This window comes from Vombatus ursinus, unplaced genomic scaffold, assembly GCF_900497805.2.
Source record: "Vombatus ursinus unplaced genomic scaffold, bare-nosed wombat genome assembly UNPS02009205.1, whole genome shotgun sequence".
NCBI lineage: Eukaryota > Metazoa > Chordata > Mammalia > Diprotodontia > Vombatidae > Vombatus > Vombatus ursinus.
This window is the reverse complement of record NW_020948983.1, coordinates 36,201,165-36,214,938: the sequence shown is the minus strand read 5'-3', so window position 1 is coordinate 36,214,938 and position 13,774 is coordinate 36,201,165. Positions and strand designations below refer to the sequence as shown.

Here is a 13,774-nt window from a genome sequence, read left to right as displayed (position 1 = left end):
AGGTTTTTGTATAAAAAATACAAAATGATCTGTTAATTTTTCACCTTTTCTTCACTTTCCTCTTTTAGACCTTTGCATCTCCCAGAACTCAAGAAAGTCCCGGATTAGATTACATAGTATTAAGAGTTTTTTCCTTTAAAAAAATGTGCAAAATATTTGAAATTCTAAAGCAGCCGCCCCTAACCTTTTTTGTGGCATGGCCACCTTTGTCAGTCTAGAAAGCCTAAGACCTCTTCTCAGAATCATGTTCATAAAATGAAATATGCAGGATTCTAAAGGAAACCAATTAGATTAAAATGCAGTTATTAAAATATTTTTTAAAAAAAGTATGTGGACACCAGGAGGAACCTTCACCCTAAAGTTTCTTTGGCAAGTAGCTGAAGCCGAAAGCTATTTTCCTTAGATGATCAACCAGTGTTACACATAGCTCACAAACTTTGGAGAGCCTGAGGCCAGTGATGAAGGGACACTCCAGGCAAACAGAGGAGTTGAAAAATAGAATGTAACTGCCTGTGAGAGAGGAGAGAGAAGCTTCTCAGCAATTGTACCTTGGAAAATAAGTCAGCCTTTTAAAACTCTTAGTTCTCAGACATTGCCCTGGCTAACCTCAGGAGCAAACTTCCCACTAGCCTGGTATTGATATGACATCCATAGCAGGAAGGAAAAGCTGTCCCCTAAGAGAGGAAGGTATGTACAAAGAAGCAAGAACCCTAAATTCTGACCCTGTAACTGGTAACCCTGTATAAATCAGTGTACCCTGCTGAGCCTCAGTGTCCTCATCTGTAAAAATGGGAGTCATCCATGCTTCCACTTCAGAACAATTTGAGGAAATGAAAGGATTTCCAAAGTCTTCTGAGTACAAGAGCACAGTGTTTATTAGTATGTAGGACATCAGAAATTGTAAGCACTTTGAATTGAGAATGATTCTGGATAGCTCCTACTCAAAGATGGTGTTCTTGAGAAGGGTTTGGGATATGACCATAATTCACAGGTCACAAGAAAAGTCATAAAATGTAGGCCTGAATGTTTGATGTAGCTGTGCAAATGGTTTAGAATAATAGGTACTTTGCACCTCGAACACAAGAAAAGAATCTACAGAAGGAAAATGAGGGCAGAGGAGGTTAGCTGCTTCTTAGCATATGTTCTCCAAATAAGAAAAAGATATGGAAGTTCTTTGCTCTCTGTGGATGAGAATCTGGATCTTTTGTCTGATAAATTGGTAGAGTTCTTGATCTGCCCATCCCCTCAAGAATTCCATCGTGGAGCAGAGTGTCATTTGTGGGCAAAGAGGATGCCATTGACCCCTAACCTACAGAAATGGATTTAGTTATTTTTTCCAACAGTTGATAGATAGAATGTGACATACGTCTTTTCCTTGCCTGTCTATAACTCACTGCATACCTTTTCAAGAAGTTTAACTAGAGTTTTGGCATTTTGTCACTTTTGAACATGTCACTATGGGAAGCTCTTGGACTGGGATAGGACCCCCTAAACTTGGCAATGTGACCATTGGCATCAGCAGTTTATCTCATGCCTACATCCATCTAGTGCTATGCTAGGCACTATACTTAACAAATAAAACATACAGATAGTTAGTTCTTAGCATCTATAACTTTATTATTGGAGTCAGATGGTACAACATAAGCATATATTTGAAGAATTTATAAAACACTTGAGATTCTTTGAGAATGGAAAAAATATTCTTCCCTCTGTATCTTTTGTGGCTTTGTTTTTAAAAATATATGCGTTGACTGATAGATCTTGGCTTCCAAAGGGTGAGGGACCCTGAGCATAAAGTAGTCACTTATATGGGCCTCAGAAAGTAACAATAGAAAGGCTGCTAATCTCCTTACTTAAATACTTAATGGATTGCTTCACTGTTCTGATTTGCCAACCTACTGTTCACTATCTCCTTGATGATTCTTCTTCTTGTTCCCTAAATGTAGATATTCTCTATTGTTCTCTCTTCAGCTCTGCCCTGTCTTTCCTAGAATCTTTCCCTTGAAGATCTCATCCACTCTGTTCATTCATTTAGCAAATATTTCAACAACAAACTTTGGTTAAGTTCCTGTTAAGTATAGAATACTGTGCTAAACTCTAGGGGCGATAGAAAGTTTATTCAAGACAGCCTCTGCCTTTGTGAAGCTCGTCATCTAGTAAATATGTATTGAATATTTTTATGTACAAGACATACTCATGGCTCCAACTATTACCTTTATGTGGATAACTCCCAGATCTACATAGCTAGGTCTAACCTCTCAGCCAAATGCCAATCCCTCATTTCCAGCTGCCTCCTTTCCACCTGGATTTCTGCTGGCAATTCAAATCCAACATCTCTAAAACTGAGTTTATCGTTTGCTCCCATACCCCATCCCCAAGACGGCTCCTTCTGATATCTGCATGTCAGTTAAACATGCCATTATCACTTTTACTAACCATCATTTATATAGCCCTCTAAGGTTTACAAAGAACTTTACAAATACTCTCATTTTGTCTTCACAACAACCCTGGGAGATAGGTGCTATCGTCCCCATTCTACAGAAGAGGAAACTGAGGCCATCATAGGTTAAGTGATCTTGCCCTGGAGACCACAGTTATTAAGGTCTGAACCCAGTTCTTCCTGACTCCAGGCCCATTATACACCTGGCTGCCTTCTATCAGCCTTACAGGAAGTCTTGCTTGGTATGATTTTTGGTTCCTCCATCTCTTTCAACCATCATATCCAGTCTCCAAGTTCCATGGACTTTAATAAAAAATGCCTTTCTATTGCCTTAGGCAAATTTTATACTCCATCTACTCTGGCCTACCAAAAGATCCCCCAAATACACTGTACTTGAATCCTTTCAGTCCTTTCCTTAAGTTATTTACTCTCTGCTTTGACTGAGATCCCTAATTTCTATTTTTTCACCTACGAAAGTTTACTAAAGACAAAGACTTTATCCTGTATATCTTTGTTATCTTTCATAATACAAGTATCATGTCCTACTCAATAAATGTTGCAATTTGTTAATTTAAAAAATGAACAAAAGCTATCAGGGACTTCTAAGACTACAGATACCAATGCATACATGACCTACTCCATTTAGACCCTTCAACTTTAAGAGCTTGTTGAGGGTTATGTGTATGGTTCTTTTTTCTGTATTGAAATTGAAAATAATCTTTTTCTTTCTTGACAAGTGGAAGTACCACCCCATGGTACCTACATTACTAAGAGGCTATTAATTTTTATGATTAACAAGATGAAAGGCAGTCTCACTGAAATTCGCCTTTGGGGTTGTCCGTTTTCAACTATGCTCCTTCAGAGGTAATTTCTTGGAGAATTGGTTGTTTCAGGATATCTTGAAATGTGGGAATGGAGCAATCTTAGCTAGGAATAGAAGTACCCCACTCCAGCCAGGTAGAAGGAATGATACGAGAGAAAGCCAAGCCAATATTTGGCAACACCAATGGATTAGACAGGGCCCCAGGGCCAGGAAAAGTTAGATAATGCAGAATTGTAGGTGAGGTAAAAGGTCTTTAAGCAGAAGAATAAGGACCTCATTGCCTCCCTACAGCTCCCATCATCCTTGAGCAACAGGAGCAGAGGAAATAATTTCAGGTCTAGGTCATTGCTAGTTAAAAACAGGTCTGTTAAGAGTCCCTGGGAAATAGATTATATACAATTGAGTAAACATGCTTCTTTGACCTCATTTCAAATAAGTTCTACTTTGACATGATAAGCTTCTGCAGTAGAAAATGTGGGAGGACTGAGGAAGATCATCATGGGAGAAGAGTGAGAGTTGGCATGACACCTCTCTAATGAAAGTGAAGTCGTGACTGCCAACAGGCTGCCAAGACAAGTCACCTCTAAGTGCTCGTGGAAACTGCATATCCCAAATACTTATAATATTGAACTGATGATGTGGAGACACCTGACCAGGAAGGGGCTTGACCAGTAGGTTGAAAGAACTCTATGATCTTGAAAACCTGAAACAGATGTCTACTTTGTTGTCTGAATGCAGTAAAGGAGAAAGACAAAACTGTTCTGATGGGTGTAGCCCCAAAGAAGAGGATGCAGAAACGGGACAGAGTGTTTAAGTGAATCCCCATCTTCCATATGTTGAACACCACTGCCTCCCTTTTCCTCCTTCTCTCTGTCCTACTGGACCATGACTTTGAGCAAAAGAGCTTTGAGTAGAAAGGACCTGCCTCTGACATATATGTGTCATATGTCATATGTGACCATGTGCAAGTCCACTAACTTTAAATGTCACAGGCAACTCTCGAAGACTATTCAGTTATAGAAGAGTTGCTGATCTTCATTAGGGGAGGGAAACTGGGACTTCCCCACACTGATGAAATGCATCCAGACAAAAATAAATTTTTGAAGCCATTTCCCTATAGGTGAAAAATGGGGGCATCACGGTTCGGTGGAAAGAATACTGGGTTTAGTCAGAGTACCTGAGTTCAGATTCTGACACTTGCTCTTACTACCTGTCGCTTGGGGCCACTCAACTCCTTTGGGTCTCAGTTTCCTCATCTGTAAGTTGAGAGATTATTATTTTAAGGTCCCTTCTATCTCTTGGATCTATGATTCTTTAACCAGGTAGGCTACTGGGAAAAGTAGGTCATTTCTGTATATAGTTTATCTCTTGATTGTTTTGAACTTAGAGATGAGATAGTACCATGTGCTTAAGAGATAGGGGAATGCAGTCAAAGTTTAATTAAGAAGGTATACTTGACAACTTTTTCTAGGTCCCAGATAAGATAGCTGAATTCCCAATTTTTTAGTCATCTCCTAAGAGTTTTAACTCTTTATCAATTTCCCTTTTGTCATAGAGAGAAGAGGAAGGTAGATTTTATGTTGTACCTCCCTTAGAGGTGTCTCCTGCTGCATGACAAATCTAGCCTATAGAATTTAAATGTCGGCTTTAGGAATTCACTAAACCAGTCAGAGTTCTATTTCTCACTTTATCAGTAATAGGGAATTTAAGAGAGGAGGGTTTGGAGGGAAAGATAATGAGTTCAATTATAGACATGCCTAGACAATTGTGATGTTCAGTAGGCTGGTGGTGCTAGAGGTCTGCTGAGAGATTAGGGTTGGAGAAGCAGCAGATTTGAGAGTGGTCAGCATTGATATGATCATTTACTCCATGGAAGTTATTGAGATCACCAATCATAATGGTATAAAAGGAAAAGAGAAGAATGCTCAGGGGAGTGCCCTGTAGAACTCCCACCATTAGCAAGCTGGATGAAGATGATAAAGAATAGAGGAAGAACTTCAATGTACCATCCAAAGGAGATATAGTGTTAAGAGCATTAGACTGTATTCCACCTCAAGGGAATCGCATTTAGGTTTCAGCAGAACTCACCCTAAGCTCTTCTCCCATTCTTCCTGTGTTTTATGATGCCTTCCTGAAATGCCCCAGTGGAATTTCGCTTCCATATTTCAGAGTGATTTATAGTCTTGTTATCTGGATCACAGTTCAATTTGGATCTACCCAGGTAATAGCATGTATTAGGTTTAAGTTAGTCTATAAGCCAAGTGACATAGCATATCACATATTTTAAGCTAGAGAGTATCCCTAGGAGGATGACCAGAATGATGAAAGGCATCAGGGTTATCCCATGTGAAGATCAGTTGAAGAAACTAGGGATATTTAACCTAAAGAAGGTTTAAGTGGGCATATGACAGCTATTTTAAGAATCTGAAGGATTTCACATTGAAAACAAATCAAATATATTATGCTTGGACCTAGAAGAAATGAGTAGATGTTTCAGAGTCATATTTAAATTTGATATAAGGAAAAATTTCTCAACATTTAGTGCTAGTCAGATATTGAATGTATTACCTCGGTATGTAATGGGTTTCTCTTTATTTGAGGTCTTCAGGTAACATGACTGCTTGTCAGACAAGTCAATAAGCATTAAAGTGCCTACCACAGTGCCAGTTACTTGGGTTATGATGGTAAAAATCAAACAGTTCTTGGCCTCAAGGAGCTTACATTCTATCAAGGGTGACATAATAGAGATATATAAGTATATACAAGACACACACAAAGCAGACAAGGTAACCTTGGCAAGAAGGCACTAGCTGCTGAGGAAACCAGGAACGGCCTCCTACAGAAAGTGAGCCTTGAGTTGAGTCTTGAAAGAAGCCAGGGACTACAAGAGGAAGAAGTGAGGAGGGAAAGCTTCTAGGAACAAAGATGTAGAGAGAGGAGGTGGAAGGTTGTATGTGAACATTGGCAAGTAGCCAGTATAGCTGAACTATAGAGTACATGAAAGGGAATAATGTATCAGAAGATTAGAAAGGCAAGAAGGGGCTGGGTGATAGATATTCCTATTTAGATAGGGGTTAGAGCAGACAGTCTCTGAAGTTTCTTTTGCCTTTTGAGATTTTGTGACTACCTTTCACCAAACCTGGGGTGATTACATTTGGGGAAACAAAATAACAAAAGTATCACCTATAGCTTAACACTATCTTAGGTCAGTGCATGGTGGTGGTATTAGCAATATTGGGGTGAAATGAATGGAGACGTTGTCCCAGACATAACACAAAAAGTATGCATCCTGTCCTAGGAGCAGTGTTTTGTGTGTGTGTGTGTGTGTGTGTGTGTGTGTGTGTAATTAAGGGTGATCCTGAGCACCTTCATGAAAGGCTGAGTAGCGTATCAGCAGAGTTGATCTGTCTCCTATGTTGGTACCCAAGATTGCTGGTCAATTAGCATATGGGCCCGTGTCCTTTTCACACAAATTTCTTTGACATCATATCTCTCCTTAATTCTAAGAAGGCAGTGGGCCCCTAGGAATCACAGGTCAGCACACTATTCCCAGAATTAATTATGGTATTGGAATAGGCATAGTGTTTAGATGGCTAGCATAGGAGATGCGGTGATTGATAGCTATTGGAGTTGGTTTCTTTGTACTTTTTTCCTCTAGAATATTCATTCTACCCACCCCCACCCACTTTAGCTGTCTGTATTTTTGGATCTTTAAACCTAGTGGTTTAAAATACTACCGTATCTTGGGTACACTACATCATACAACCTGTGCTTTAGGTTAGTGGTGTCATATAGAAAAGATAAACAGTGCAAGATAATGAGTTCCTTGAGAGCTGGGACTGAGTCTTATTCATGGGCACATTCTCCTACATCCACTCCCTCCACACACACATACATATACATACACACACAGAAATAGAAAGAGCTTCGCCTTGCATAGATATTAAATATAAATGGTCATAACCAGGAATTTCTGTGCACCAGGAGTATAACATGTCCCCACAGACAGCATAATAGTCATATGTGAGCACTAGGGATGAGTCTGAGAGATACAGGGTTTTTTTTTTTTGTTTGTTTTGTTTTTTTTTTATAAGGCAATTGGGGTTAAGTGACTTGCCCAAGGTCACACAGCTAGTATATGTCAAGTGTTTGGTCTGAGGCCGGATTTGAACTCAGGTCCTCCTGACTTCAGGGCTGGTGCTCTATCCACTGCGCCACCTAGCTGCCTCAGAGAGATACAGGTTTTACTCACAATCCTGGAAATTATGATCGAAATGAGTATAAGAAGGCTGAAGATCTTCTAGCTCTCTCTCTGTGTTGGCATTTGCCATCCCACCACCAAAAGGCTGCAAAAATTGCCCTCAGAAATATATTTTTGTGGGTCAATATTAGTGAGTTTTTATTAGTGGCATTTATAACAAATATAGCAGTGTAGATCTACGTTCCTTTATTGGTTGTTCCTTGCAGCCATACAATTGCTGAGCGGGTTAATTGACTCCAGTACCTCGTAGTAGAGTTTTACAGGTCAGGAAACGGCATACTGGAGAGGCCAAGAGACTCAGCAATCTAGACACTTCATATACTCCCAGTATGTTCTACATGACCCTTAGCGACTAAGAACTGGCCATTTGTGGTCAGTGAAGACATAAAGAAAGACTGAAGCTGTGGGGTGAGGGAGAATGGAGAGAGGAAAAGTATATTCCCTGGTATTGGGACAAAATCCAGTTAGAAGTTTCTACCAGTGTTATGGAATGTTGGTCTGTTCAGCCCTATTATTGCTACTGTGCTCCTAACCTAGAAAGAGAAAATCCCCATAGTGATGTATTTGTACTCTCTAAACAGCCACTTCTCAGTGCAAGATCCTCAAGTGTAACTCAGAGTTCTGGACGGCTACATCAGGCACTCACTACCCTGGATCTGAAGACGCCCCTGAATTCTGCACTGCTCTTCGTGCTTACTCGCACTGTACCCGGCGCACGGCCCGTACGTGCAGAGGGGACCTGGCCTACCATTCAGCTGTCCATGGCATAGAAGACCTGATGAGCCAGCACAATTGCTCCAAGGATGGTCCCACCTCACAGCCCCGGCTCCGAACCCTCCCACCAGGAGACAGTCAGGAGCGGTCAGACAGTCCCGAAATCTGTCACTATGAAAAGAGCTTTCACAAACATTCAGCTCCCCCCAACTATACCCATTGTGGGTTGTTTGGGGACCCTCACCTCAGAACTTTCACGGACCGATTTCAGACCTGCCAAGTACGAGGGGCTTGGCCTCTCATTGACAATAACTACCTGAATGTGCAGGTAACCAACACTCCAGTGCTACCAGGATCTTCAGCTACAGCAACCAGCAAGGTAAGTTCACAGTGCAGCATGAAACTGGACAGCCACAGCTCTTTTTTATCTCTTCAGATAACTCTCAGACTTAAGAGAACTTATTCCATAGTTTTTCTCCCCCTCTGCCCACCCCCACCCCCCCCCTCCTCCTCCCCTCCCCCCCCCATCAGTGGCTAAGGAAGAAAGTTAAGTAATTTGTTGTGAGAAGGAAAGTACTGAGATTAGCCTACCTAGAACCGGCAAACACTGTCTCCTGCAGGATCTTCCTGTTTATCCTTGCAGGAGGATAAAGTGACACTTTCTGCTATTACTGTTACCATTCCGATGCTTTGAGTATCCTGGCCAGACTTTAAGTGCTAGACCAAGAGTGAGCTAGCTACCTATGGTATTTGTACCAGTAAGTGCCACCAGCAGCAATTATTAGTGTGATATCACTCCCCATTCCCATGTGAACCTCTTTATCATTCATCAAATTAACAAGTAGTTAATAAGGCATTGATTAGAAGGTGCTATAGAAAAAAAAAGGTGATATAGAGCATCCACAGAAATTTAAGTGTCAGGACCCAAGGAACTCACAGCCTAAAAAAGACATATGTGTATGTACACACACACACACACACACACACACACACACAAATACATATACTCACAAGGAAAGGTTAAGAAATGATACATATATTATCGTAAGTGCCAATTGATTTGTGACATGTCTTCTTTTTCTTTTTTCCCTTATCCATTCCTTTCTTCCTCCCTTTTTATGATTTGCTTTTTTTCCCCATTCCTTTTTTTTTTTCCTCTTTCTGCCTATGACTAATGCATGCTTGTCAGTGGAATCTATGAGCATTACTCAGCCCTAATGGTGGTTTCTGGGGGTGGGAAAGTTGCTTCACCCCTGTCATAAATTGGTAAATGTTATCAAATCGGGGCAGTAGCAAGGATGCTCATTGTTGCTGTTCATGTATGATTTCATTTTTAAAATGTTGGCCATTTTTATAAGGCAAGAAAAAGAAATTTAAGGAAAAACATAGACAAAGGGGAGGTAGCTATTTTTCAGCTAATATAATGGTTTGTTTATAGAATCCCAGGGATTCAACAAAAATATCAATCAAAAGAATTAAATACATGTGTAAAATAGAAAGCTAAAACACTAACCCACAAAAATCATCTTTTCTGTGTATTACTTATAAAAAAGCCAACAGAAGATAGGAAAAGTCATTCAAAAAACTAAAAAATTAATTCATTATCTGGTAACTAACCTACCAAGAAAAGTTAGGATTTATATGAATACGTCTATAAAATGGTCCTTAGAAAAATGAGCCATAAATAAGTAGAGAGTCATAGATGCATCTAAGAATAGGAGATGATAAAGAATGACATGAATGGGAAAGGCAGAGGCTACACCAAGTTTGTGCTTTTAATATATTCACTACTTTATACATTCCTGTGATAGCAGGCAATCAAGTGATTTTAAACACAAATGGTATTTGTGTTTTGGGTTTTGGGGGGTGGGGCGGGGTTTGGAGGCACTTGGGGTTAAGTGACTTACCCAGGGTCACATAGCTAGTAAATGTCTGAGGCCACATTTGAACTCAGGTCCTCCTGACTCCAGGGCCAGTGCTCTATCCTAGCTGCTCTGGTATTAGTGTTTTTACAGGTATATAATAGGAATACTTTATTTAGAGCTGAAAGGGTCTTTGGAGGTCATCTATTTCAATCCCATTTCACAGATGAGGAAACTGAGAGAGTTTAAATGTTCAGGGTCACACAAGTTAGTAAGTGGTAGAGGTGGGATTTGAATGCAGGACTTCTACTCTAAAACCAGTACTCTTTATACCGCAGATAAATTATCTCTTCCCCATGGAATAACTTTATGCCGAGATTCTCCAATTGCTTTGTATAGAAGTTTTTAGTGAGTAGCAAAATATTCTAAAAAAAAAAAATCTTCTTTGACTCGTTTTATAGATGGAGAGAGCCTGGCATCCCAGGAACATAAAGTGACTGGCTGACGTTGCTCTTGGTCTCTGGGCTGGCCTGAGGACAGGGTTGAGATCTCCTGCCTTGCAGGCCCTGCACCATCCTCTGCCCACCCGAGTGTTGGTGTGTTTGCTGTCTCCTTTGATTTCCCCAGGGGGGTTTCCCATTTGGCAGGAGAGAAGGAATGACCAGCAGTCCAACTCATCCAAAACCAAAAATGGCAGCAGTTTGTTTTTCTGTGGAGAGAGCACTGGAAGGCATGCCAGGGAGAACCAGGCCTGGTCCACAAGGGAGTTTCTGTTTCTTTTAGTCCCTCTCCCACCCACCCCTTAAAATTGAAACTTTGTAAATGACTTTGAGGCTAACGATAAATGCTGGATTCTTCTGCGTCCAGGGCAAGTGCCTGTTCTGTCCTTATCCTCGTTGTGCCTACATATCCCAAAATAGAGGTGTCTCTTTCCTGGACCCCACAATTTGTACTAGAAAGCAGGGATTTAGTCCATCTCACCAAGAATCTCTAACCTATTCCAATACAAAGGCCCTCCCTTGCTGTCAGTGCCCAGCAGCTCTCAGCCCTTATACGGAGGCTGTACACGTCTTTCTCTACCTACTTCTGTTCTCCCAGTGTTTATTATTGTCATACCAGGGGTGCCACGATTACTTGTTTTATTATTCCTCTGGGTCGTTCTTCATTTTCCTTCTGGGCACAAGACTACACAATTCACGATGTGCAGTCTTCTCTCCTACATTCTGCTAATCTTCCCAAGAGCCAAGACAAATGAACACAGGGAACCAACCTCAGCAACTAGTAAATTAAGTTACAGACTCCCAGTCATACTACAGGAGGTGACATATCCCAAATACTGTCTGGCTGTCAAGCTACTGGTTTTATCCAGAACAATAATGAAATAGGACAGGGACAGTTTCTTCCGTGGGGTTATTGTGAGGATCAAGTGATATAGTAGGTGAAACCAAAACACTAAGTAAAGCAAATTGTATTCATTATAATTATTGTTGTTTTATAGAAGCATAAGATACACTGGATAGAGCCTTGGGCTTAGAGTCTGGAAGACCTATATCCAAATCCCATTTGTTTTGTGACCCAGCACAAGCCACTGAAGCATTCACTATCCTTCGAACACTTCCCTAGGATTTGCCTATTAAGTTATAGACTTTCTTCCCCATACTGACTACATCACAGATCCTCCACTATATTCACATGTATCACTGTTCACGATTGAGGTTGGGTTGCCGCCTCTCAACTGATTTATCACACAGATCCTGTATTTTTCAACCTTTTCAGCTCTAAGTTAGGAGATACATTATGATCTAATTTGGGGTTCAGGAAACCTGAGTTCTGTTCTCTTGGTGCTTAGCTTACCCCATGACCTTGAAGGTGTCTTTTTTTTTCCCTCCCAGTGCACCAAGTAGACCTGAAGAGTGATTGTGAGGAGAAAGTTTCCCATTCTTGCTTGAGTTTACTAGTCCATTTAACCTGGAAGCAATGGATATGTTTTATCACCTCTGCCTTTCAAGGATGAAGTGAAATGGGCAGAGAAGATTCCCTCCTGATGCCAAGCAGTGTTAATTAAATGCCTCTTTGGGGTAATACCACTGGTTACATTTGCATAGTCTTCTTAATTTTCAAAGTGCCTTCACGTTAGTCTGAATACTGGGAGAGTATTGTAATCCTTATATTATAGATGAGACAATGGAAGTGCAGAGGACTTGAAGGATTTTCTCCAAATCAGTGGAGGTCTCCTGACCCTCTGTTTAGCACCATTAGACCAGTGTGTGGATTATTCCGTTAAATGTAAACTCCTTGAGGTCAGGGATTATTTTGTTCCTGCTTTACGTCCAATGCCTAGCACAGTGGCTTCTACTTAGTAGACAGATTTTAAGTCCCAGACGACTGGTCTCCTACCCCACAAAATGCCTGCATCACTCTGATATATCCTGTAATCTACTTCCAGACTAATCTAAAAATACCACTTTCATCTTCTTGCTCTCTTCTTAAAAACATGGATTGACTTCTTCTTGTCCAAACTCCTTGGTTTGGCATCCAAGGTCACAATCCAGCCCCATGCAAACCTTGCATTTCCCTGCTCCAAAACTAGGAATGTTCTTCTTTCCTCTCTCCATATATCCAGTTATACCCACTTTCCAAGACATCAACTGAAATCCTACCTCCTCTATAAATTCTTTCACGATTGTTCCCAGTCATAATAAGTAATTGATGTTTCATCTGATCTCTCACAACACCTATGTGTTGTCTGTGCCACTCATTTGGAACTTATTTATTGCCTGTCATTATAATAGTAGTTCACATTTTCATAGCCATTTAAGGTTTACAAAGTGCTTTCTTTATAACAGCCCTATGATATAGGTAGTGGAAGTATTGATATCCCCACTTTATGGGCGAAGGTTTAAAGGTTTCATGACTTGATCAGAATCACATAGCGAATAAGTATTTGAGGCAGGAATCTCACTAAGATCGAGTCCCTGATATGAGTCCCAACCTCTTAACACCATACCATATTATATTCCCTCTTCTTTGGGTTTGTATGTGGGTGTGTGTATAGGTATAGAGATATACCCATATATCTCTATATAGGTATTTTACACATATATACATCCTATACACTGTACATATGTCTGTCTGTATCCCCAACTTGGATTTAAGATCCTTGAAAGCCAATATCTAATCTTTAACCTTCTGGGTGGTCTCAGTGTATAGGAGCAACAGTCCTTTCCCCCCTCTCCTTGCTCATTTTTTTAAAAAAATTTGTATACTGCTGATGTCCTTCATTAAGGATGATAATTAGAAAATGACTGGAATGAGAATTTGCCACCCTCCAGCAGTGGGGTGGTAAATTTTGTACTTGGCCCACTCTCTTACATATGGGTAAGCTGGTAGATAGGGTAGAGTGAAAAGAACATCCATTCATTTCAGTGTCTCTGACATAAATTGGTGCCTGGTCAAGAACAAGTTCCAATAAGCATGGGCCAGCAAGTTCAGCAAAGAAATAGAATAAAGTGATTCTTTTGGGAGGAGGACAGTGTTGGAAATAGCTGAAAATGACAGCAAGTAGATCCACGGAAGGTTTTTCTCCCCTCCCCTCCCCTCTTCTTCCCTCCCCTTTCCTCTTCTTCCCTCCCCTTCCCTCTCTTTCCTCTCCTTCCCTCCCCTTCCCTCCCCTT

The 13,774-nt window shown here is 40.7% G+C and overlaps 1 protein-coding gene across 1 annotated transcript in view; it reads left to right on the top strand.

The window, feature by feature from the left end:
- RGMA (repulsive guidance molecule BMP co-receptor a) overlaps nucleotides 1–13,774 on the top strand; it is a 52,282-nt gene that overhangs the window by 30,431 nt on the left and 8,077 nt on the right. Inside the window, exon 3 of the mRNA XM_027852141.1 lies at nucleotides 8,106–8,617. Coding sequence (XP_027707942.1) covers nucleotides 8,106–8,617 — 512 coding nt within the window. The remainder of the gene's footprint in view (nucleotides 1–8,105; nucleotides 8,618–13,774) is intronic.